This window comes from Triturus cristatus, chromosome 5_1, assembly GCF_964204655.1.
Source record: "Triturus cristatus chromosome 5_1, aTriCri1.1, whole genome shotgun sequence".
Lineage (NCBI taxonomy): Eukaryota > Metazoa > Chordata > Amphibia > Caudata > Salamandridae > Triturus > Triturus cristatus.
Genome location: NC_140587.1, coordinates 369,727,189 through 369,754,203, shown reverse-complemented (window position 1 = coordinate 369,754,203; position 27,015 = coordinate 369,727,189). Strand labels below are relative to the sequence as shown.

The 27,015-nt window shown below is 42.7% G+C and overlaps 1 protein-coding gene across 1 annotated transcript in view; it reads right to left on the bottom strand.

Annotated features, from left to right (window-relative positions):
• The window catches only part of NUDCD1 (NudC domain containing 1), a 489,494-nt gene that overhangs the window by 221,972 nt on the left and 240,507 nt on the right, over nucleotides 1-27,015 (bottom strand). The window contains exon 7 of the mRNA XM_085605088.1: nucleotides 1,804-1,945. Coding sequence (XP_085461214.1) covers nucleotides 1,804-1,945 — 142 coding nt within the window. The remainder of the gene's footprint in view (nucleotides 1-1,803; nucleotides 1,946-27,015) is intronic.

The following is a 27,015-nucleotide window of genomic DNA, read 5'->3' as shown; positions in this document are numbered from 1 at the left end:
GAAATTTGGCAGAGAGGTAGTCTACAGGTCAAGGAAGTGCCTTTTGTAGGTCTGGTGTAAATCTGTTCAGTAGGTCCTGAGAAAATAGCATTTAAATCAATATATATCTGTAAGCGCGCTCCGTGCGCTTACCGTGCGCTTACGGTAAGCTTACCGTACGCGTACGGTGCCGTGCGCGATTCTGATTGGCTGTTAGATCTTAGTAAACATTCGAATCGGTCGAAACCAGGAAGTGTCGGCCGCCATTTTCTCTCTCGCGCTCTGAGGGGGGGAGGAAAAACAAAGTTAGTTAACATGAAAAGGGGCAGGCTAGACAGCTCCTAACCACCTAGCCATGGTTAGGGTGTCCCAAAAGAACCCCCAAGGCCAAAAATTAAAAAAAAAAAAAAATTTCAAAAAACGCCGATGGCGCTTACCGTACGCGTACGGTCAAAAATAAATTTAAAAAAAAAAAACAATATCCACATTTTCCCCACCCCGTGTGCAAAATGTGCCCGTAGGGTACCTTTTGTGCATGGCATCTTTATTTATAGAACATCTAATAGACAACCTTTCACAACGAAGCGCATAATATGTCCTCCGTGTGCGGACGGTGCGCGAAGCGCATCGTGCGTACATGGCCCATCCAGCGTAACGTGGGCACGCGGTGCGCGTAGCGCACCGCGTGATCACCGTGCGTGCACGAACTGCGTGAAGTGGGCGCGCACGCCACGAACGGCGTAAAGTAAATTAGCATTTAAAAAAACGTACAAATTCACTGAAAAAACCATAGGTTTCACACACGTTATAGTTAGGAATTAGCATTTAAAAAACCTTGCAAATTCACTGAAAAAACCATAGGTTTCACACATGTTCTAGTTAGCTGGACATTTCACTCGTAAAAAACCATTGAAATTCCCCCGTTATAGTTAGTGCAGGCAACTATAACTCACGCGACCGCAATCCTCTGCTGATGACATATGTGTCTTTATGGAAAAAAAATATTTGTAATATATGTATAGCTAAAATTTAATGGAAGAAGACATGGGCAAATAAGTGTCTAAATACAGTATTAGCATCAGCAGAGGATTGCGGTCGCGTGAGTTATAGTTGCCTGCACTAACTATAACGGGGGAATTTCAATGTTTTTTTTACAAGTGAAATGTCCAGCTAACTATAACATGTGTGAAACCTATGGTTTTTTCAGTATATATATATATATATATATATATATATATATATATATATATATATATATATATATATATATATTTATTTAGTTAAGGATCCATATTTTCGTTTTTTACATTTTAAAATCCTTTTCCAGGACAAGGCTCAATCAAGCTATTTTGACCTACCTAGAGACTTCAAACTTGCTGTCAGCAGCAAAGTTAACAAGCCATCCCAAAGTCAATATATTTGACATTTCGGTGTGCTGATAGCTTTGCTAATAATGCTTGTTTATGAACTGGGGAGCATGTGCAAAATATCTGAAACATGGATGTTACAGAAAATAAAGCAACCTTTGTTTCCTTATGTATCTATTTTTCTAATTATTTTTCCCATTACACAAACAAGCACTGGCAAGAACAATGATACGGTCTAGAAGGACAGGCTGAAGGAGCTGACGTAAAGCACTTCTCTGCATATATATTTTAAATGATTGCAAAAGGTCGGTTAGAAAACAAGTCTCTGGTTAAACCTTAAACAAGTTTCTAGTTATCAAAAACAAGATAATTCAGATCAATGTTCAGTATCCTTTGATAGCCGATTCAAGAAGCTCCTTTGAGATGTTTACTAACAAGTACTTGATGAAGGACCTACCAGGTCTTCAGAGGTGAGATGCATCAGACTCCGCGCAATGGCCGCCGACTGGTCTGGATCCACAACGTATTCTCCTCGTTTGTCGCCAATAATTACCTCGGGCCACATCAAACTTTCTTTTTTCACCAATGTAATCTCAAGACTAAATAACAAACAGGAACAGTTAAAAATGTTTACTTGTCCAATTACAGTGCTGTCTCAAATGTTAAAGAACGTCTCATGAATACGAGTGTAATACAAACAACCTTTCTAAAACGAGGCACAAAAAACGCATTAATGCAACCGTAGGCTAGAGTCCAGTGTTTATGATGAAGCCAAAGCATTGCTCCTGATTCCTCTAAAATAATAAACAAGCCACTTCTCCTACAGCGTTGAAGGTGGGCAGAAAGGAAAGATTCAAAAGCCCAGATGTAATGCAAATATACCTCTCTATATCTTGTGATTCTGGGCAAATCACTTAGTCTCCCCGTGGATCCCGATGGCTATCAGTGTGAGAACCGGAAGGCCTAAGCAAACAGCAACATAACGTGCAACTTTTTGTTCATGTGCCCAAATAAAGCAACCATGTTATGAAGAAGAAACAGTTACATATTAACCATAAATATTCTTTGTGCCATGTTCACTTGTATGAAGCTTACAGTATTTAAACACCAGTTTCTTTTTTTTCCTGTTTAATATAGCGCAAGCTTGGCTCAAGGGCATTAGAGTGCTTTACAAGAGCACCGAATTATATTACACACACTCCAAATGAATCTGACATTGTGTTATGTAATTCGGCTCTAATGTAATATGCTTTAATGCCCTCATGTCCGAGTCTGCACCTATAATACCGCCCAAAAAAACTTACCAAAATAACTGCTTGTGTTGTTAAAACAAATACTGTGAGTTCATATGGTTTAACTTGGTTATTACTGTGGGAGGCAATAAATGTTGATCAGTTGGTGGAGTTTTGCCCACTCCGCATTACGCTTGTAACAGAGTTCACAGAGTCCTGGCATAACTCCGCCAACAGCCGCGTGGCAGAGTTTTCACACCTGTCTCGCCAACGTTAAGTTGGCGAGCTCGAATTTGCATTTCCTATCACAGTTTTCAGGCACTAGAACGGTACCCAGTGAGATTTTCTCAACATGGGCTGTCGCGATCATTCACGTTGAGAAAACTGCTGGTCGACTAGAAAATTTACTCGAGTGGGAGCAAAGAAGCAGCGAACTCTGGCACACCGCATAGTGCGTTTGCGTAGATTTTGAAGCAAGGAACAAGCTCTCGGTGCTAAAAATCAGAGCGAGCAGTGCGATGCATCGATTTCTGCCCATTTTAGGAACTCCGCGGAGTGAAATTCTGTGAGTTCCGCCCACCCCCAACTAATATGGAGCTCGTCCTCACTCATGACATTTTCGATTTATAACTGCCCCCTTCTTCCAGTCTTCTCAATGACACAAACAGCAATAAAGTGAAAACACAACAAAGAAAATCCCGAACCAATTTAGAACATGGAGTACGTTTTAACAAATAAAATGACACCAAAACAAATTAAATTCAATCAGTAGAACCTGAGCTATGAATTTTTAAAGTTTTAGTAAAATAGCGCCTGAAGGTATCTGGTCATGTGAGGTTGGAGCAAAGCCAAAAGTTAAGGCTGATTGAAATGGATCACAGGTCGGCTACCCAAGGTGGATTGGGCCCAGTCTCCGCTTACCCTCGGACGTAGAAGAAATTTTGAAGAAAGGTTCCAGAGTAGGTAGATTTCTGCAGGGTAAGGCAGCAGGTGGTGTCTGAGGAAAGAGGTGTCGTCGGGGAGTTGCTGGACGAGGTCGTGGGGAAGATTTTTACCTTAGGACGTTGTCACTTTTTTGGGAATCTGAAAATCTCTAGCAAGACGAAGCTGCAAGTTGCAGCCAACGAGGGCTCTATGAGGCTGGATCCCTTCGCGAAGAGGTCAAGCATAACAGGATTTGCTGCTGTGTAGAAGAACGCTGAGGGAGATAGCGCAAAGTCAAGGCAACTTCAATGTAGCTTGGGGAGATAAGCTGATAGGTAGGTCAAGGTTTTCTGTTGCTTGCCAGAGAACTTTTTGATTAAACAGTTTCTAAGAAACAAGATTTATGTTTAGGCCGGAGGTTCCTCCAACATCACTTCCAAGGGTCCAGGACCTGGGGTTGGGGGGGGGGTACGACCTGGTGGCTGGGGGGTGGTAGGAATCACTCCAGCAGAAACCAAGTGCAGGGTCCATGGCCTCAGAAGCTTGGTATGTTCCTGTAACTCGCACAAGAGGCAGCCAACTAGCCTTCTGGTGGTCCTGGGGGTAAAGGAGATGGTCAAGTTTTCATTTAAGCAGCATGGCAGGCCTTCAAACATTAGGGTAGTCCTCTGTGGGTCCAAGCAGTTCTTTTGAAGTCTTCCACAGGTCCAGGAGCACACTGAAGTTGTGTTCTGAGGGTCCAATATTTATACCTGGTCTCAGCCTTTGAAGTGGAGGAACATCCTGGGCTACCCCCGCGTCTAGTTATGGAATGGTCTTCCATTCCCCAGATAAGGCTCAAAGAAGTCTGGGGAATGCAAGACTAGTGCCAGGTTTGTTTGGGTATGCTGCAAGAAAGTCCCTTTGATATGGAAGTGGCTCAGAAAAAGGCTCTGCCACCAACCATCCTGGCAGGATAGCCCCTCCTGCTATACTCAGTCCCCTTTGTTTCACTGTCTGACAGGAATACACAACCTACAACAGCAGACCTATTCACACTCATCTGGCCAAGGACACTGGCAGCAGGCACCAAATGGCAAGAAAAAGGCAACTTTCTAAAGTGGCATTTTCAAAATTGCGGCTTAAAATCCGTATTTACCATAAAAAAGGCTTTCAAATTACAATTAATTTTATTTCAAACATGATATTTTTACCTGCTCCCAACCAAAAAATAGAACATATTAAATGTAATAAGGTAATCCAATGTCATCCAATGAAAGAGAGAGGCCTTGCAGTAGCGAAAAACGAACATAGGAGTTTTTCACTACTAGGACATATAAAGCTTAAACTCATATGTCCTACTTTTTAAAAACAATGGTTCTTTAGGGCCTACCTTGGGGGTAACTTATGTGTATTAAAAACTGAAGGTTTAGGCCTGGCCAAATGTTTATTATGCCATGTTGAAATGGCAGTCTAATGGGTGGCATAATGAGTGTTGGAGGCCCACTAGCAGCATTTAATTTATAGGCTGTGGGTACATATAGTAAAACTTTACTAGGAACTTGCAGGTAAATTAATTATGCCAATCAGGTGTTGGACAATTTAACCATTTTTAAGGGAGGGAGCAAAAGCACGTGCTCTGTAGTTAGCAGTGGGAAAGTGGACACAGTCCTAAGGCCAACAAAAATTAATTCAGAAAAGAGGTGGGGCGAAGGCAAACAGTTTGGGGGAAGTCCACCCTAAGGATGTTCGGTCTAACAGTCATTATATGCAGGAGTGCTGCCTTGATGCATTAGATTTCCAGCAGTCATTTACCCAGATACAGCCAGTATCGACGCATACCCATATGCTGATGCACAGGCCCGCAGCTACCCCTATTGCTTATCACACAAAGTGGCACTTTAAGGCCCTTTGTTTGGCAGTCTACTGGCTCCACCTACACAAGTGAAGTGCCATTCTTATTGGGATATGTGCAAGAACTCGAAGTGGTTGGAAATTTGTGGCTCACTGCAGATTCCAGAACTTTCTGTAGAGAAATTTGAGGAAAATCTGTGCTTGGTTTTTGCCGAAGTGAGAGGGTTGCGAGGGACACTGGGCAAAATTACCTAAGGAGAGCCACACAAGCCACCCCACCGTGAATTCCCCTAGGTGTCTAGATATAAAAAATGTGCAGGTTTGCTAGGTTTCCCTAGGTGTCACCTGAGCTAGGGTCCAAAATCTACAGCTACCCACCTAGCACAAAAGAATCCATTTTCAGTGGAAAAACGTAATGTATCCATGTTGCATTTTGATTGTGTTTTCTGTTGCGGGCACTAAGCCTACCCACAAAAGTAAGGTATTGTTTTTATCGGAAGACATGTGGGAACATAAAATAGTAGAACATTTGAAATTACCAACTGGATTTTGCTTCATTTGTGCCTACCAAATGTAAGCAACTGTGTAAGAAAGAAAACATTTTGAAAAAATGCCCTTTGTATCGCCTGCTGGTATGGGTCCCAACAAATTTTGAGATGTACAAATAACCCTCGCGCTTAAAATAGATATCTGATGCCCATTTCAGAAATACATAGCTTTAATGGATACCCATTTTTCAGTCTACATGTTTCACCATATTAATTGGTCTATACTCGGCACACAGGGAAAAACCACTGTAAGGTGAAGCTCAGTTTTTGACCGTAGGTTCTTGGACAAACTACAAATACTATCTACCCACAACTAAAGGGTCTAGCTGATTTTATGGTATATTGCTTGTGTCAATCAGCCATTGTGACAAACCGTTACAGATGAATACATCACAAACAGCCGTATTTTCCTACTCATTTTCAATATTTTTTTTATTGCCAACGTTTCTTTGGGAAAACCGTGAGGGTTCTAAACATATTGCCTCTTGCTGAATTCAGAATTTTGGCTACTTTTTTAAAAGAAAAGTATAGCTGTCCTGGATCACCCATTGGCTTCCATCGGGATACCACCACAAAATGGAAGTAGGTTGAAAGCACCAAAAATTGGACAAATGGACAACCTCTTTGAAAAATGCCCAACTGTGGTAAAAAAAGAAAATTGGTTTTATTATTCAGCTCTGCATCTTTATCAAAGCTTGGAAGATGGTGACTTTAGCATAATCAACATTTTACTGAGGCCCTTTTTAGGGAAAATACTTATGACAGAATGGGGTTTGCTTCAGTTAAGTATAAGCGGGTGAGGGAACAGCTAAACCACATACAATAGGCACCCCGCATAATCGTAAATCAACAAAATATATTTTTTTATACATACATCAAGTAATCAGTCCTTGAGTACAACATAGTTATCGTCTGTGAACCTTAAAAGCACTTCCCATGTTCCATACTTACGCTATCAATAAATATTAAAAAATAAGGCACGATAAACAAAATTAGCAGGTCTCACATTTTTTATACGACACGTTACTAAAAAATTGCAAGACATTAAGAAAATTTACAATTCATGTTTGTTCTCACACCAGTTTTGACTGACATTACTAAGCATCCCACATACAAAACAACTGTCGCTTACAAATGCAATCTGTCTTGCCTTTGGGACCTTATATGCATTCAGCTATGCAGCACATTAGCCTGGGTGATGATACCTCTACTGTTAACATGGGGGGAAAGCAAGCACTAAACTGTGTGACACGCCAGGTATGGGAACACATGGAGAGAAATATTGCCTTTCAGTGAGAAATAGTATAGTACAAAGCTCTGTTTTCAATATAAAATCAGGGCCCCCGGCGGTCTTATCACTGAAAATACAAGATTTGGAAAAAAGATTATTGTCTACGGGTGCATTGGAAGACAATTTCTATGAACTGGAATCGAGAAAATGCTAAAGTGATTCTGATATTTTACTGACCTCTGCTGGTCGTTTTCCATCAAGAAAGTTAAATAGAGGCAGTTGCCAGAAAAATTTAAAATATAAAGTCCCTCAGAAGAAAGAAATTCTGGTATTTTACTGACCTCTACTGGTCGTTTTCTATCATGACAGTTAAATAGAGGCAGTTAAACAGGCATTAGGCAATTCTGGTATTTTACTGAGCTCTACTGTTGATTTACTATCAAGACAGTTAAATAGAGGCAGTTGAACAGAAAAAAAAAGTCCATATGCGGAAGCAGACAAGTCTTAGGGCTGATCTCTAGAGCCCACAAAGTACATACACATATACGTATATACAAGAGGTCTTGAATGCCCGACCTTTAACACTTTTGTCAAGGACTCAAGTCCCTCTTCCCTTTTGTTTAAAAGGAACCGACAAATCAAAGCCCCATTTTGGATGGAGTGAAGTTTCTTCTAATCTTCTTCCAGGTTTTATTCATATCCTACCATCAGGGGATATTTCAGACATTAGAACACTTTCCTTGCCCTTGTAAATACGCCAACACTTTGACCTACTTTATGGCGTCCTTACATTAGACTTCCGTTCTTCCTCAGGGTCTTACCAATTGGTAGGACATTAGAAAGTGGAATAAACCTAGCAAGTAAAACCCCTTAATTCCATGTGATGGGGTGCCAGTTAACATTTAAAATGTACATACCCCAACACTGGGTCTGTGTCTGTACATAAATGTTTATAACATGGCAAATATGCCTCTTTGCTAGCATGTGCTGGCAACGGCATAACCCTGGGTAATTGAGAAGCTGCAAAAAGACCATAATGCAACATCGGTTTTAGAGCCTGTGACCTTGCTTACTTCAACTTCTGTTGCTTGCTAACATCTCTTACTGGAGTAGATATGCGCGTAAACTATACTTTAAACAAGCTGTAATTCTTCTATTGGCTCGCTCGACTTTCCGTTCTCCTATCAAAGTTCTTTGTGTCTCTGTATAGGCCTATGGTTGCCTAACTCCATAGGTGCGACATTACTCCATTGCATGGACACAGCTAGGATGCAGTCTTAGGTACACACTTCAGTGGTTACAATCTATCTGGTCAGCGCTTCTAGATGAAATGTTCCTCATGGTCCTGGGAGGTTATGTGAAATGTAGTTTTGTTTAATGTGTCTTATTTTGTAATATAGATTGATGTAGTAAAGTATGGAACATGGAAAATGCACTTAGGATTCACAGAAGGAAATGATATCACAATACAGGACTGATTAATTGATGTATGCTCAAAAAATATCTTTTCGTTGGTTTACGGTTATGAGGGGGTACCTCCTGTATGTGTGTTGGGGGGAAAAAACAGACACTTTTTTGTGCAGCACTTTTTTTCTATTTTTCCCCGCAAAATAAAAATGTATCTATATTTTTAGGCTATTTTTACGGTCCTCTGCATGGGAATCCACAAAACCTGGTTACCTTTTGAATCATCAGGAAGTTGCAACCAAAGGACGCAAACTTGGCTTCAATACCTTATGTGGTAAAAAAGGTATGGATGCTTAAGCGCAAACTATCCCAAATAACTAAAAACAGGGCTCAATTCTTGGGGAAAAGCCTCAGCAGTGAAGTGGTCATGTGTATAATATCCATTTCTAAGTATGCAGTTTTAGATCATTGTCAATAAGTTGTTTGTATGAAATAGTTTAAAAAAAATAATGTGTTGGATCAACTGATTAGGTGTTATTTAATCATTTCCTGACTTATGACTACAACTGACAATCATGTGAGGTTTCCTTTGTTTATACCTGCAATTAATTCCTGACCACTGTCCAGCAAGCAGGCCAAACAAAAGTGCAAACTAGAAGACCTCACACAGGGAAATCCCTAAAGCGCTCCATGTTTTGTTCAGCACATTAAGTAACATAACTGTTACACCTCGCGTACTAGATAGACTTGGTGGAGGGAGGACTAGCAGATAAGATCATGTTGACCATCTCCTATGGCAGCTGGCAGAAGCTCAGGTGTCCCAACTCAATCTTCAGGCACGTAGCTGTAGGTTCTGAAGAATGGGGTGTACAACTCTCCTCTGCAAATAGGAGAGGTTGAAGGACTGGGCAATTTCTAAGACCCAGCGGTGCCAGGGGACAACACCTGAAACCTTCGGGGTTCACCTGTTTTGGCGTACTTAAACAGAGACACGGGGTTCTTCCTCTGGCGTCAAAAGATCGTCTTTAATGACTTCAGTCAGGAACAGAAGTCACAGAAGTATCATAGAAGATAGATTCTAAGGAGACTGCTCGATTTGTACAAAGCAGGTCGCTCCTTAAATACTGAATATTCTACTTCGGGCAAACATTCCTGCAAGTTTACAATTATTCCAGTTTCTGTATTCCAAACAATAAGATCACACAATATCACATACCCATCTCCAGGTGTCTGGCCTTCAATCACATGTTGCTGACATCCCTCTATTGAAAGGCCGGACCGCCCCATAATAAAATTGGTCACCTCCTCATCATAAAAGGCTAAAGGGAAATGCAGGAACAGATGCAGAAAATAGAAGAGTCAGATAAGACATTTTCGTAGGCTAATAAAAGAAGCGTGGTCTATAGTTTCAGGGTCAGTAGCTTGGCTCAGGCAGGACAGGACAGAAAACCAGTACGGCAGGGTCCGCCTCAGGCGACAGGGTCAGCTTTCGCCAAGTCATGCAGAAGTCGTCAGAACGCGCACCAGGGACTACGTGCCCTCGAGGTTACCTAATCAGGGTCATTGTTCGGACATCGCTCATTCACTGACTATGTGAGGGCAATGATACAAAATGGACGTCGTGCACGAAATGGAACCCGTAGGTTCGAGCACAAGAATCAGTAATACATGACGAATCCTTCAGTGCAGCGTTGCGAAAACGCTGCTTTATATTAGACTCATTATTTGCAATTCGCTATTGCCAGGATCGTCACGGTACCATTAGCTCAGAAACATGGGTTCAGTTTTCACAGAACCTCAAGGTGGTCTGCCCTTTAAGACAGACAGAGAACGACACTCAGGAAGAGGCACAAGAGGTCGGCATGGGCCACCCTTCTCATTGAGTGCAGGATGATTGACACGACATGGGCCTGGTCCTCGTGAATCTTCCTCAGATCCTCTGGAGTCAAAAGGTATGGGAGGAAGCATGTGGTGAAGTTTTAAGGTCCACCTCAAATTAAATGTATCCTTCAAGTCTCCCTCCAGCAGATGCTGGAGGGCAAAAAACTAGGAGCGATGGCAGTTGCTGTATGTGACAAAGAGGTCTACCAGAGATGTGCACTGCAGGGCATAGGACTCTTGTACTATCTCTGGGTGAAAACATCAACCAAGAACTGCAAGATGACATCAACTCAGGTTGTCATCTCGGGTGTTCAGAGAACCAATTTAATGTTGGTGAGTATCCAAATCCTTTGCTGGTGCACCCAACACCCAGAACCTCAGTGCTTCTTGACAGAAAAGGTGAGAGACCACTATTTGTTGACATACCACATCGCATACAACAGCACAGCCCTGTTTTCCATCAAGACCTGGATAGAGTGAACTCAAAGGGAAGGGAGGAAGGCCTTGAACGCTATCTGAATGAGCCTAATTCCAAACAGGTAGATGTGAAGCATCTGCTTCGCTGGGGACCAAAAGCCTCTGATCTCCAGTTCCTCTAGATCAGCACCCCAGCCAGGGGTGTATGCATCTGCCGTGGCAATGAGCACGGCTGGAAGGCATCCCTTGAATTTGGTCCTCCTCTCCTGACCAACAGACCAGGTCTGCTGCAATCTTCCAGGACATCACACTAGTGTCTGCAAGATCTCCCTCGTGTTGTAAACACTGCCTGTGGAGGCACCACTGGAGAGCCCTCATCTGCCAGTGTGCATGCATGACCAGGAGTATGCAAGAAGGTAGCACACCCAGCAGGCGGACAACAGTCAGGACCAGATTCTGCACTCCCTTCCAAAACATTGGATTTGTATCCCCAATGTCCCATATCCTCTCTGAAGGACGGAAAGCTCAGAGTGATGTTGTATCCATTACTGCACCTTTACAGGATTCGCTGAGAGGGCACCAGGTGAGATTTTAGCACCTTAATATAAAAAGCCAGGAAGAATGGTAGGGATGCTGTCGCCTGCAAATGAAGTGACACCATCTGGGGAGAGAAGACTTTGAGCACCCAGTAGGCCAGGTACAGAAATACAGAGATCCCTGACTTCAGACATTTGCTGCCACCGATCAATCTGAACAGGAACTCTGCAAACTGGAAGTGGGTGGACCCTACCATGAACGACAGAAACCTCCTGTACAACTGCAGAATTGGTATATGGAAATAGGTGTCCTGTACATCAACGTACAGCATTGTGTCAGGGATAAGATCTTGAACGTTTGCCTGAGGTTTAGCATTAGATGAAGACTGCCACCCTTCTTTAAACCCAGGAAGTGCCAAGAGTAGTAGTACCGCTACCCAATTTCTTGCTCCTTTCAGCATCATGGCTGCCACCTACTGCTGTAGTATTCCGAGGTGGCCCTCTGGCCGAAGGGACTGTTTGTGTGGGATGTAGGTGGATACCACCTTTTAATAATCTGAAAAATCGATTGGTCTGAAGTAATGAACTTCCAGCCCTGTAGAAAGGAGGGTACATGTCCTCCAAAGGGCAGCACCTGTTTCTTCAAGGTGAATCTAAAAGAGGAGGAGCTGGGGAGGTGGTGATGCTGGAGGAGGAAAAGGGTTACTAGGTCCAACATACTTTTCCATTGCCTCTGCATTAGTACTGTCGGACCACTAGATTTTGTTGCTGTTGATGCAAAGTTTGGGAGGGCTGTTCACTATCAAAAGAGGAACCCATAAAAATGCCCTAAAAGCTCTGAATCAGTCTAAAGTCTTTTGAAGGGAATAAAGCGCCGAAGCTCAGGCCATGGCTCTCCCAGCTTTAAAGCACTCCACAACCAGGTATGCTTGTCTCCAAAAAGACTTACTTTGGTTTCTGATGGGGATGTCCAAGCCATTCTTATGAACATTCCCTTTGACAGTCAATCACAGTCAGACATACCAGCACAGGACCCCATAGCCCTGGTCACTGAATCTTGATCTATTTACACTTGCTGAACACAATCTTCCCACATCTCCATTTCTTTGGATCAGTGATTTAATAAATTGTTGCAAAGATTCTTCTGAGGTGCAAGTTGATTAGCGAACCTCAGTGAGGATGTTAGATTTGAAATCAATGCATGGAAGGTTCAATTCAAGAACCTTGGATGCCTTTTTAAGGACTGTGTGAAATTATTGCATCTCAGCCAGGACAAACCTGGGGTGGGTCAATAACGAGATCTATCCAGACTAATGCTGTTTTGCAGCACCAGGTACGCTGTGTCAGAGGTGGTAGGTGGCAGTAGGACTCCTGGCTCAATTCCGTAATCTGCATCTAGCTGCCCTTAGGGCGTCTCTAGTAGTGGATTTGAATTTGATCCAAAGCTGGTGTGCATTAGCTGTCAAGAACGGTGACATGAAGCATAATTCTCCCTGCATATTTCCTCCTCCAGTAGTGTTTGGGCCTCCCTTCTGGACCATAATGTTTTACCTGCTGGCAGTGGTATGTCCTGAGAGAGATGTGAAGGTGGTGAAGAAGGGGGCCTAACTGACTGAGGGGCAAGCGGCAAGGCCCCCCAGCATTGGTACCACTCTGGACGGCACCGGACAGGTTCCCACCAGATTAAAGGGAATTGTTTGTACCAAGGACAAACCTCCAGGCAGAACACCAACTGGAGCCCCAAATGGTCCCAGGGGACCTTACAGGGACCCTGGAAGGACTGACACCTGTCACAACAAATCCATCATTGTGTGGAATGATAGGGATGGATCAGTCTTCAGCACTAGGAACTCAATGTAGCCAGGTGATAGTAAGCCATGACCTGAAGGGTTCTGGGTGCCTGGTGTGGTCGAAAAATACTATGTGCAATCTTGAACAAGGAAACTGTGCACAAAGCCTGCAGCCTCTTGAGAACACCGAACACCGCCAAAAGCTTATGAATGAAACAGAAAATTCCTTGATGGTCTTTATACACTGATGAAAGAACAAATGACAATGGCTTTATTGGTAACAGACACCAAAGAGGAGATGGTTAAGTACTCACCTGGACTATGTGTAACTGTTAATATTCTGCACATATATAGGATTTCTCCTGCCGTCAGGGACATTTTAGAACATGCGTTGACAAAGCCAATGGTTATTTGATAAGTGAAAAGTACTCTTCATTGGTTGCGTATGCACGTGTTTGTCTCTATAGATCAATGTGTGGGTGGACAGGAGACTGAACCCTGGATGGATTGAGGAACAAGCATAATTAATGGATAAATGAAAGCACGATTGGATCAATGAATAGATGCAGAGAAGAATGGTTCAATAAATGAATGTATGTGCTTTAACGGGTGAGAATCCATTAGTAGATTCAGATCAATCTCATAGGCTGGGGTACACAGAACAATACTGACAAAGAAAAAAAAATGAAACAAATTACCATGTTATGCAGAAGCAGTGTATACAGCAGTGCTGCGTACCATTAGCCAAAAATGACTACATTATATGAAGAATGCCAATCATTATCAGGCCTGGGCGGTAAATTCCGTTCTGCTCGCGGAATTTGGGTAATTTCGCGTTCCACGGAGAACGCGGGATTGCCAAAAACTCTGCATTCCGCGGCTTTGCGGAATTTTTTGCTTGTTTGCGTTCTCAAAATGTGTGTTCGCGAGATATTACCCCTGAGCACGCAAACAGCGTTCGCGAACAGGAAAAAAGCATTGCGAACAAGCATTTCAGTGTGTTCGCAGAATTTCTGCGTGCTTGCGGAGATTTTTTTACCGTTACGCGGAGATTTGCGTAGCGCGACTACACAAATTCCGCCCCCCCCTAATATTATGCCAATACAAATATTACAATAGTTGTGCACAAGACAGTTTAGGCAGGGGAACTGAGTATAGCATTTAAATAGCACTTTATATCCCTGTTGAGAGACCAAGGAGAATTTGCAGACAAACTACATAATATTCAAGGGAAATGATGAGATGGAAAGGTGTGTATCATGGTATAGATGAATACCGCTTTGGTATTGTAAATACCTTACGTGGACTTGTTGCCTTTGGACACTATGCAGTGAAAATTAACAGTATTAAAACTGCATTCACAAACTTCAGAAAACTACCAGCTAATTGTAGATTAGTTATTCAAGCACCTCAAATGTTGCTTGGCCAGATGTTCAAGTGGCACATTTATTTAAAAAGGTTTACTGTTCAAATTAGGCCAACACCAAAAACATGAAGTGAAGATACCTTTACATAGTATAAAAGCCTGAAGCCATTGATCTGAGAAACCAATTCCCACCCTGAACCAATTTTCCCCAAAGCGTTAAGCAAGTAAGTGTTGACAAAGCCAATTGGTAGCGCCTTGATCATGTAAGTGCCATGCGGTTGATCTTTGTTTGGAAAGCAATTGTATAAAAAGACACTCATTTACAAAATAGGGGAGGAAAACCAAACACATATGTTAAGGTATCACAAAAACGTGCTGGAAATTCAAAATGTTCTAAATGTATAAATGCTATAGTTTATTTTACAAATACATTTTAATCCGATAACTTTAAACAGAATGTAAAAAGATTAAAAACGGGTCCGAATTTATAGGAAAAAGTTCTATAGGATATAATGGAATTGTAATTTGGTGGACAGGATATTGGTCACGTTTGTGACGGAGTAACCCTGCCTGCTAAACTCATAATCAGGCCCTCAATTTCCAAAGGGCTGATACCTGAAGCCTGCTCTAGCCTGGAGCAACCCGGGGAGAAGATTTATGATCCTTCAGAAAAAGAGAAATCTTCTTTTCAGTCATACTAAGTACACCTTTTGCCTCAAATGCCAGTTGAGTGAGCGAAGCAGCCGTCCCTGCCCCCTGCTCTATAAATACCTTTGCATGCCAAGGCCTGTGCTTTTGTGTAATATGTGGAATGCAGGAGATTACCAACCCTTAATGTTTGCTTTTTATTCATACCCTGGCAAAAATATACCTGTTGCTGTGGCTGTATAAACAAAGCCGGAGGTGAGGGGAGCAACACTTAAGAGTGTGGGGTGGGTATTTGAAGGGGCAAAGTCTCACACGAGGGAGAGAGCTAGAAAACTCATGCAAAGAGAGCAGACTGAAAACTGAAAAAAGGTAAATAACGAATGTGAGCAGTGAACAGATGCAAGTCATAAAATCAAAAAAAGAAAGGCAAACACAAGAATAGGCAGGAAAGCCATCAAATAAGAAGCAAATAGGTGACAAGAAAGCCAAAGAAAAGCAAGCAATTGATAAGCACAATGCAAGTCTTTGGTACCATCCATAAGGGATCTTTCAGCAACAGAGTTAAAAAGCGGTCTCCATGCGAGACCTAAAAAACTGAGTCTAATTAATTCAGTTACAGACAGGGGATACTATAGGTATAGCTGAATGGAACGCAAACTAGAAGAATTCAGATCGAAGCACGCAGTGCTTAATTGGTAAAATCAATCAATAATGAATAAATAATTCAGGGCAACTGCCCAAAATTTCAAAGGGGGCCATCACCCACCTCTTTCGCTGACCCCACCTACGGTCTTTATGGCGAGAGAACAAAGCAACCGAGCCAGCCTTCCCCGAGGGATTGGGAAGATAAGTTCAAATTTTCCAGCCCAATGTTCCCTTGAATTTCTTTTAAAAAGCCAATGACTGAAGGACTGCCATTGGTGGGCACAGGCAATCCATGTCTGTGAAAGTCAGGTACTGTCTGTTGCTGTGAGGATGTGTCATTTATCGAGAGCGCCCGTTAGTGTCTCTTACATTGCTTGTAAAAAGTTAGTGAGACAGGCAACCAATAAAAGACATGTTTTCAGATGCAGTAAGGATGTTGGAGGATATGAGTGGTAGTCAATGCCTGTGTGGTACTACTGGTCCTAAGCTGTAGCAGTCAGCTCATTCTCACTGCCTTTCAAAAAATGACTTGGGAACGGAGTCTGTGAGATGCGCTCATTGACCATCAATGCCTGGTACAGTCAATCAGCAGTTGGTTACCTTTCTAAATTATCTACCATCAGAAGTGGCAGTGTGAAAAAATAAGGTTATTTCTAATGGCTGGGACAGTGAGTGGCTGACTTTGAGTGTAAGATATTGCATTTGTTATGGCCATCACCAGCTGTGAGATTGATTCGGGAAGGCAGCTTTCCTTATCGTAGACCCAAGAGGAGACATTACTCTCTGGCATAACGAGAAATTTTCTTGACTTCCCTTCCCAATTCTAACAATAAAAACGAAGGCTCCTTAATCAACAAGATAATACACTGGCTAAGATTTTCTATGTCATTAAAGAAGATATTTATAGGACTGATCGACAAATGATTCCTGGAAACAAAGCTGTTAGACTGGAGCTTTACAATAGTGATATAGGTACAAGCTTAAGGGCAATGGATGCCCTCACTATTTCTAACGCGCAAATATCGACAGCCATTAGGAACAATTTACTGAATCAGGAGTATCATCTTAAAGAATGCTTGGGGAAAATACACCACTATGGGGAAGGACGTCACGAGGCCTCCCCTTTGAAAAAAGTTGACTGATTAATTCAAAGTAAATCGGAAGTTGAACCTTCTCTATCTATAGGATTAGATCATGCACCCAACGATAAAAGAGAATGTGGCAGTAAGGAGACTTCCCTAGATGTTGGGCACATGAAAGAATGCCCTCACAGGACTGTGGCCATCTCCCTAATCAATCTCAGAAATATTACTCACCTTCTAACAATAAAGGAGATTAATTAAGGCCGTAGTAACCTTGATTCCCAGGTAGATTATACACCCTCATATAGAGAAGATGATGACAACGATATCTTACCTTAGTATGACTATATTGACCACACCTATAAAACTACTCATGGAACTGTTGCCAGTTTAGGATCCACACTAGAGGACCCAGAGAGTGCATCTCCATAGATGAACATGATCTACGTCTTTTTCAGGAAACCCATCGCTCAGGGTTTTCAAGCTATACAAATCTGGACTTCAACACAGGCAAGGGAGGCAATCGAAGGGGCTAGCAATAAAGGTCAAAATCCTCAGTTGTATAATCAAAGTGATCAATATGGACTCAAATTATATCATGGCAATTGTTCTTGAATTTCAAATGCGCCACATTATAAGATACTCTCTCCCCCCCCCCCCCCCCCCCCCAAAAAAACATACACCTGAATTTACAGTTGAAATAAAGAATAAGAACCTATTCTGCAGCTAGAAGCCCGCTTAAATACTTGGACAGGGAAGGACTTTGTGATTATTGCAGTGGACTTTGATACTACGTTTGAGCCCCTAGCAAGTAGTCCGCAAGATCTACCTGCCAAACTGGAATCGAAATGGGAGATACTAGCACTGGAATTGCAAGTTGTCAAATTGTTAGCCAAAGTCATCCATTTCTTGGCATTGACGCAAACCTGTGGTTTAAGAGCATGTAATGGTAGACACAAGTCAGATAGGTTGGGTAGTTGTACATTCAACAGCTCAGGCTGTACTAGCAGTATTGATAATGTCTAGGGCTCCCGGTTTTATGGTATTTCTTTTAACATTTCATTTCGATCTGTATTTATCCATATTTATTTTTTGCCCATCTTATGTGTATTTATCCATATTTATTTTGCGGTTTGCGAATATATGAAGTCAAAAAGTTGAATATTTTCACATTAATTTAACTGATAAACATTTACTTCTACTTTTCTGCTTCTCGTGTTTTAGCAAATTAAGCAGCCAAATATAGCAAAACACTACATCTTCAGGTAAATATGAGCATTATAATACAAATATATGTTACCATACACCTGCTTTTAGGGAAATCTCAACCTATTTTTAACTTCCCATGCTGCCTATCTGCTCAGCTGTTGTCCTAGAAAAAACAGCATGAAGAGTCACCCACAAGAATCAAACTTTTCTGCATGTTTCCGCTTTTAAAAATTAATACAGACAGTAAACACTTCGTTTTCGGTCTATATTTATCTGTAAAACTCCTTAAAAACGGAAAACAGGATCCTTAATTATATCCTAGTAGACCTAGCCTTTGGCATTCGCTGAAATATGTGATTGTCATTTATCGTAAGGACAAGGATCATAACTCTCTTGTAACAAAAATCAATGGTAGGTTGAACTCTTCAGTAATGGCTCCATCCTTATTCTGTCCAAGAGAACTTTTGTGTACCAATGATAGGAAGTGTACAAGATGGAGCTGGGTACAAAGAAACCCTGCATAATATTCAAACTTTGGTAGAAACCATGTTGATGATCATCCCTGCCCTCTATGCTGCAGGAGGAATGACAATGGAACAGCAAAACTCCCTTATTAATAACATTAGTGATCTAGTATACCATTGTGTCAAGCAAAATGTTTTTTTTGAATCTGTTAAAATCACATGGTTTAATAAGGCCTGGAGGAAAGCGAAGAGATTGCTATTTCATGCCCTGAGAAATACTAAATAGAGCTGTTATTCATCTTGCTAGGAAATAATATTAAGGCACACTGTTGAAGGCTATAAGAGATTGGGCAAATTTAATCTGGGAGGATTTGATTGTCGTGACCGGATCGAATAATAATAAATTGTTTTGGGCTATAGTTGCCTGCTGCCGAACGACAGTGCCCAAAGAACTTGAATTATTTGACTAGCCACAAGGCTGGGTCAACCATTTTAGTAGTTTATATAAACTGCAGAATGGCATATTGGATGAAGAGCTAGATCTCAAATTAATTAAAAATAATTTGTCATGGATTTTGCAGCTACAGAAAAGTCAATTTTCCTTGCAGAAGTATAGTTTGAGCATTATTTATTTTTAAATTTCTTTTTATTGATGACGATTAGCAACAGTACACAGTTCAAAAACATTTACTGGAATGCATTATTATTCACTATTACAACGGTTTGGTTTCCTTAACCACTCATAAGTTATATAACTTGTTTACTACAGTGTGCAGCTTACTCTGGTCCATCCAGGGAGGAGGGGGGGGGGGGGGGGAGAGAAGCGGCGGGACACAGATATATCCACTGTATATGTTCCATTTCTCCCAGATTTGTATCCATTTTTTGGGGCACCCTCTGGAGACATACACCGTCTTTTCTCGGGACATACACCAGTCCATGTCTTTTTTCCATGCATTTAGGGTTGGAACCTCTTGTGCCCCCCAAAGACAGACTATGTTTCTTTTAGCCACCATCTGCTCCAAAGTTACCCATTTTCTCTCCTTGCTGTTTAGGTCAGATGGTTAGTTTGAGCATTACTAAATTGCATAAGGCCTCTATGTCAAGGGCAATTTTACCAGCCCGAAAATGTTCATAACAAGGCCTGGGGGGCTGCTTCATGTGGATCAGATTTGAGATATTCTATCTGGAACTGAGATTAGGTTTCTCAGATCTCTCTTAGCACTTTCCCAGAGAACCCCACTTGCTCCAATATGCTTAGATTTGGGCCACAATACTGTCACACATAAGTTCCATAGTCAACAGTATTATATTGACATCGCCTTTGGTCAACTGTCGAGCTGACCCCATACAGAAGTGTATTCTTCTGAAACATCTTAAGACCAGTTCAAACATACCTTATGTTGAGCATGTTCAAAGCTTCCTCCTTTCCTCAACCTCTTCAGTTAGCCGGTGGCTAGACCGAAACTAATATAGATGCTGCTCAGTCCTAGGGCTGGTCCTCTGAGATTAATAGCGGCCCCCTGTAGGTCCTTTATCCCAATTAATTTCCAGGTGAAGTTGATAGTGCCCGACTCCACTGTCCGTGCTCCTCTCTGTGCATGCAAGGAATGGATTTGAGCTTGCTCTTTAAAAAATAATGTAGCTATATTAATAGTGCTTTAATGGACAGGCAGATGGGGGCAGAACGTGGGGTACCAAGTGCAATAGCTGACACAGCTTTTAGTTGATGGGCCTACGGTACAGGCGTAGTCAAACAAAGGATGGACAAATGGGGGCAGAGATTCGGCTAAGATGTGCTACACCACGAACTGCTTCCAGTTGAGCGTCCTAGAATCGAGCTGTAGGGACGTAGAGACGTAGTCATATGGCGCACAGGGCAAAGTGCAGTATCCCATCACCAGAGGACAAGTGCAGCATGCTTCCAGCTGATGGGCATATGTTAGAGGCTTAGGGGCAGAATGATGAAACCACAGAGGCATAGGTGAAGAGTGATAAAAACAGAAGAGTAGGCGAGAAGGCAGGGTCAGATCCTGAGCTAAGAATGTCAGCACACACTGCTACCAGTGGACAGACCTGGCTGGGAGAGGCATAGCTAGATTCCATGCAAGCAGGGCAGGTCAAAAATAGATGCAGAAGAAGAGAGACGGACAACAGGGCACAAAGATGGAGACATCGGCACTAGAGTGAGGCATAGATACAAATATTTAGGGACACAGGAAGATGGAGGCATGGAATAAGATCTGGACAGCTAGAGCTTGTATGCATGGGGGCATAGATGGAAAGATACTAGGCATATGCTGACGGAAACAGTGCTATATAAAGGTACAGGTACATCATTCCTCTAACCCGACTTCTACCTATCCATCTTTTACCTATCTACCTTCTGCTCCGTCCTTGGCCCTGCCTGGACCCTAGTCTTGTTCTCTCTGTGCTAGTCTTCTTTGAAATCCTTCACTTGAAGTTTCAAGAACAAATATAGCATATAGGAGGATGGGGGGGAACTCTATGTTTATCTCAGTAGCTGAGCTGGGCTCTACTAGTAGTTAACTGGTAATTAACCAACTGTATGGAAAAGCCACCAGTAGTTCAAAGGCTACATGTGCACGCAGAGCACAGCAGAGTGACGTAAGCTAGTAGATATACAAGAAGCGGAAACGATGCAGACCTGGTACTGTTCATGTGTACACCGTGTAGTGCAGGGTAGTGGTGACCCGTTCTCGCCGCCCAGCCTACTCAATCAAAATGCTCATTGCGTCAAGAGCGTAACAAAGGAAGCGCTGCGTGGACCTTGACTATTGCTGCACTTTTACATTTGTTCTTTGTAGCGGCCTGCTGCTTTCCACGGAATGGCCACCAAAGGAACATGAAGTCACTGAAGGAATTTGGTTGCCACTCAGCATGACCCACTTCTTCCATTTGTGGTGCGACTTAGTAGAAGCAATTCAGAAAGCACTGGGCTTTGGTGGCTGCTAAAGATGAACACAGCCTTGTCCATCACAGGGCACAGAAAAATGTAAATTATCTATAAGATGCCATGGCTGAGCAGTAGTGCGGTGAGGATGCCATGGATCCTGGTGCAAGCAAGGAAAATGGGCCCCTGCACTGCTTGGGTTCAATGGGCCCTCAGATCTCTGGGCCCTTGATGCACCGGCTATAGCTCTGCGCCTGTGTGTGATAAGATGCGTGATGGACACTTAAAAAAAAAAATGGCCAAAGGAGGTCCTGACCAGAGGACCACCCTGTTGATTAACGCGCCATATGGTAATTGATTGCGCAAGACCTAAAAAGCATGGTATGTACATTATTATTGTAGGGCGTTGAGAACAAGAGTCTATATAATTACAACTCGTGCTATTTGTCTCCATGCCTTACAGCAGTAGGAGAACGCACCCGGGGGGTTTCTAGGAGTGGAACCATTGAAAAGCCCTCGGATTGTTAGTGAAGTGTTTTAATCCGAGGAAATGGACTAGAGGGTACCCTTTATTGAGCTGCGGAGATGCTGTTCAAGTCTACCGACCAAAGCAGGCCGGGTCAAGTTTTAATTAAAGGTCACAGCTAAAGAGGCCTTCCTGCTTTGTTATCTACCATACTAATTGGCCAATTCTAAAATAGGAACACTATATTTAGAATTCTAAAGAGATCCGGGTGATTCGGGACACTTCATTTTTTCGTTTTAGAATGATTGACAATTAAGCCTTCAGGAAAAACTAATACTCAAGAAATTACCAATATAATATTTTTGAATAGTGTATTGACACTCCATAATTCAAAGTTTCCAAGCATATAAAAGAGGCCCGTTTTTTTCTGAGAATTTTCAATTTCCCTTTTCTTAAAAGTTTTATTTTCCATGGCATACAAAACCCGAGCTCAGGTGCAGGGCGAGTAAGCCGTGACTTCCATTCAACCGCTGTTCATTAGAGTTAATGGTCTTCACTCGAGTACAGTACGCCCCAAGCCAGCGGAAGTTCCAAGTGCCTTCCTCGCGGTGAACTGTTCATATTAAACCACAAAAACAACACGTAACGAACCGAGGCGTCTCCGGTGCACCCACGCGACGGCTGCGCCAGAGATCGGCTCTTTACCGAGCTGATGTGCAAAACGCGCTTATGAATCGCTGTATGAATGTTATATTCGATACAAAAGGAAATACAAACACGCAGTGCTCCATTGAATATAAAGAAAAGAGAACGTACACAAGAAAAAGCTTTTAGACTTGCGGTCTTAAACCAACCGGAAAGGAATTCTGATCATAACCATGAAAAAGAACGACTTATTCGATGGACAGAGGATAGGTGCAGTCAACACGGTTTAGAAAAATAAATACTCCAACCTAGACGGTCCCGAAATTTGGCTCTAGTTGCGCCTCTGATTAAGAGATCTTGTCAGAAGGGACGATGCAACGCGAGCTGCAATTAGTGGATGGCTGGGAGTTGTGCAGTGCACTCCTGATATTCAAATGTAAAGGTCTCGACACACTTTTCATCGTCAGATAAAAACGCAGCCTGCTGCCAGCAGGGATTTGCGGCACAAACATTGCACGGAGACTGACGCAGTGCAGCTCTGGCTTAGATGGGCCGCAGCAACGGGAAAAGGGCACACCAAGGTGGAGGCGGACTCCGAGACCCTGGGGGAGAGCAGACAGAGGGGACAATATGTGCTCAGGTGTGCGTCGATGGTAAAGGTAAGTACATGCAGCGAGACCTCCAGAGAAAAGAACAACATCCAGACCAAACAGAAAGATGTTCCTTCAAAGACTCGAGGGCATGAGGCTCGCAAACGTACTCATGCGATTGATATGTTTTCTGCTTCTTCTGTGATTTTCTCTCATCATGAACAGAATAACGCATAAGAGCGTAGAAGGAAAGCTCTTCAGATTCCAAAGATGGCTTCCCGGGCGCACTGAGCGCTGGTGCACTAAGAGGTTGGGAAAAGGTAGTGGACTTCTAAAAATAATTTCCAGTACTGAGTTGCAGAGGCGCAACTAGAGCCAAATTTCGGGATGGGATAAGAAAAAAATTTGGGGGGGGGGGGGGCTGAAACTTTAAGCAATAGGCAGAGTGGAGCTGCAGGGGCTCTTAGAAGGGGTGAAGCAACAAGAAGGGCTCATTAACATGCAAATGGTCTTTTAAAGACCTGTGAAGTGCTCAGGTGCGGCTGTGTGTGTGCCCGGAAGCTGTCTCAGCCCGGGCTGCCACACACAACGGGGGGGAGGGGGCTGAAGCCCGTTGAGTCCAGTGGGTGTTGCGCGCCTGCTGAGTTGTATATATCACAACGGTGATGAATTAGTAAGGTTTCAGACAGCAGAATTAGGGGCATTTGTAAAAGATCGTTGCGAATGAACCAAACCAGTGTATTTTCACTTGTAGCCTCAATCAAAAGCGGTTTATGTAGTATGTATTGCATGTGGTTGCACGACGGCCCAGAAAGAAATACTAGTGAATCAGATAGTGAGCCATACCAAACAGTCACAGTTAAAATAATTGATCTAAACTGCCGAGGTATTACCTCTACAATGCCAAGATCCGTTTTACTTCATGGACTGGTCGCACGTAAGCCTTTATAATCGTTTGCCCAAAGAGGATATTCAGGCTAAATTTATGTCCTCTTTCCCAGACGTTGGGGCTTATAAAGATACCCAGGGATTTACTCTTAAAGTGGTTGATAAAACTGAGTAAAAATAGAACCTTGATTGAAACATTGAAAAAGGAACTGCAATCAACTGTGTGGTTTTATTAAAAATAAATTACATCAAGGGAGAACCCACAAGGCTATACATTTCAGCAAAATATACAATATTCTGCACTCAGCAAGGGACCGTTTGAGTAGAATGGTCCATTTTTTCCAAGCAAGTTTAGAATTGAATTTAAAAAAGTGAAGTCAAAATGTAAAAAATAAAATGGAAACAAAGCTCACATCTGTAGCTTTTTTGTATTTAAGGCTAATCTAAGAAAGATATATGCCAAAAACGCTTCTCAAACACATCCAGACACAGAGCTATACAGCCTTCGAAGAACCACAATATCCATACGTAACCAATTGACCCAGGGTCTCAAATGATCTTTTATTGTTGAAACCTATCAATCATCACTTGAAAGGGAGATGTGGCTTCAGTGCATCCTACCAATTGTTACCCAGAATGCCAAGCAAACCTCAAACAGGGCTAGAATACATTTCCTCACATTTATGTGCCTAAGACACCAGAATGTATGGAGAACAGCAGAAGTACTCCCATCTTGTGTTTTCACACTTTGCTCAACACAAACATTACTCCTGACATATTGACGGCGCTATTACTCATGAAATAGAAAGGGGTACGTTTGAAGAAGCCCATTATTATTTATACATTACACTCGGACGTCTTCATGAATGCTAAAATGTGGGAGAAAAAGATTACGTTACTATAAAGGAACACAGATTGAATGGTTTAATAGTCCAACCACTTTGCACTTTCTTTGTGGCTTCAGTCATGTGAGTTTTTGTTTATTGATTAAGCAACAAGACTTAAAATGAGTGTGTTTAGTTGGCACAAAGGTGTGTGCATATCGGTCTGTCCTAACTTCTGCATTGCTTGGGCTGAAGAGTAATTTTACACTTTTTACTGCTTGACCTTAACTGCAGCGGCACCCAGGAGGTGAAACTTTCCAGCTCAAGGACCTTGCCGAAGCTCCAGTTCTGAATATAAAATTCACTAATGTTCCAATTATATCATTGTGTTCATCTGAATGTTGTTACTTGTCCACATCAGGCGGCCGCCTAACCAGTAGGTAGACAAACTGCAAGCATTCCTCCCATTGCCTTTTGTGTATTAGATGTGCCTCTGCCAGTTCCATAGGAATTTTAGGAGAAAAGAGGCACATAAAAGCGCCCCTTAGAACAGGGGAGGGGAGTGAGCCCAGATGCTGGGAGACATGGAGTCTATTGGGGTGGCCTGCAGCAGGTTTGTTGGGGATACTTACTGAACAAGAAAGCAGTATATTAATAGAATGCCGCAAGGTAACTAGGGAGTGCTAGATGAACTGACAACAGAAGTGTCATTTTGCCAGAGTGATATTTGGGATAACTGGATATGAGTACAAGAAGGCCAGCCACTAGATCCTAGTTGGTAGCGGATGTAAATTCCAACTAAAAATCCTAATACCAGTTGGTGGGTTTAATCTCCCCTCAGGTGCAGGATTACAGTTCAAGTAGCCTGATCTGTTCCTGTGGATCTTTAATGAAGATGATAAGTAGAGGCCTCAGAAAAATATGCCTTCTAAAAAGGGTGCTTTGTGATCCACCCGGTTTCTATATTTCAGTTTCTCCCCCAAAAATCCTCCGGTGTCAGAGAGTCATTTCAGGTCTTACAGAAGGCGCTGAATGGTGGGCTACTGGAATTTGCTTCCTCCAGAGAAGTGGGAACACAATTGTTGGGCAGAGGCCAGAGAGAAACATTTATTATGCTAGAATGCCTGGCCTGTTTCAATTTTACGTTTCCTACAAACTTATATCTGGTATCCAGTAAGCAATACAGATCCCCTGAAGGGGGACAGATTGGGTATCTATGCCCTTGAATTGCTCCACTAACCGAGATAATATTTGAATGATGGAAGGGTATTAGAGAGAGACCCAGAAAGAGTTCCACATGGCCCATTTAGTTTTTCGGCAAAAAAAGTCTCCAGCAATATTTGCGGTTTTAGCTCGGAGGTGACATAACAGAGGAAAACACCCCCTGTGCATGGAAAACACCCCCTGTGCAACAGAACTAAAACCATGTGCGGGGATGATGCCAGGGGTAAACTGGAAAGCCCATCCAGCCCCACAAGCATTTCAATGTTAACTCCTAATTTTGTCAAATGAGTACCTTTACACACATACACTGCCTTTGCAGCCTCCGTGTTTTGGTGCAGAACAAAATGAAGAGTCAACAAGGCACACATCCCTGTGTGCCATGCTTACAAACCACTACCCTGGCATAAGTCAGCCACCCCTTACCTGGGTGCACTATGCCAGTGGTGAGGGAAAAGATGCATGAACCCTGTACCAACTCAGTGTCTAAGCCAATTCTTAGACATTGAAAGTGCAGTAATGCCATTAGGAGTACATGGTGCTGGGAGTTTGTCATTACGAACCCCACAATACCATAATGGCTTTACTGAAAACTGGGAAGTTTGGTATTAAACGCCTCAGCACATTAAACCCACACTGATGCCAGTGTGGAATTTAATGAAAAATGCACACATAGGTCGTTTTTCAGTGGGCACCTCTAAGATGCCCTAACAGTAGTGTCCAGGCTGAGTGGCTGCTCGCCAGCTGCCACCACCACACATGTTTGTGGACCACTGGGTCGAGAGCCTGCTGCTCTCGGGGGCCTGAAACAATGCACATCCTGGGACGAGGTGCCAAGCCTCCTCTCCCAGGATGGGCAGGGTTCACGAAGGGGAAGCTTCGAAGGCTTGCAACCTTTGTGAGCTTAC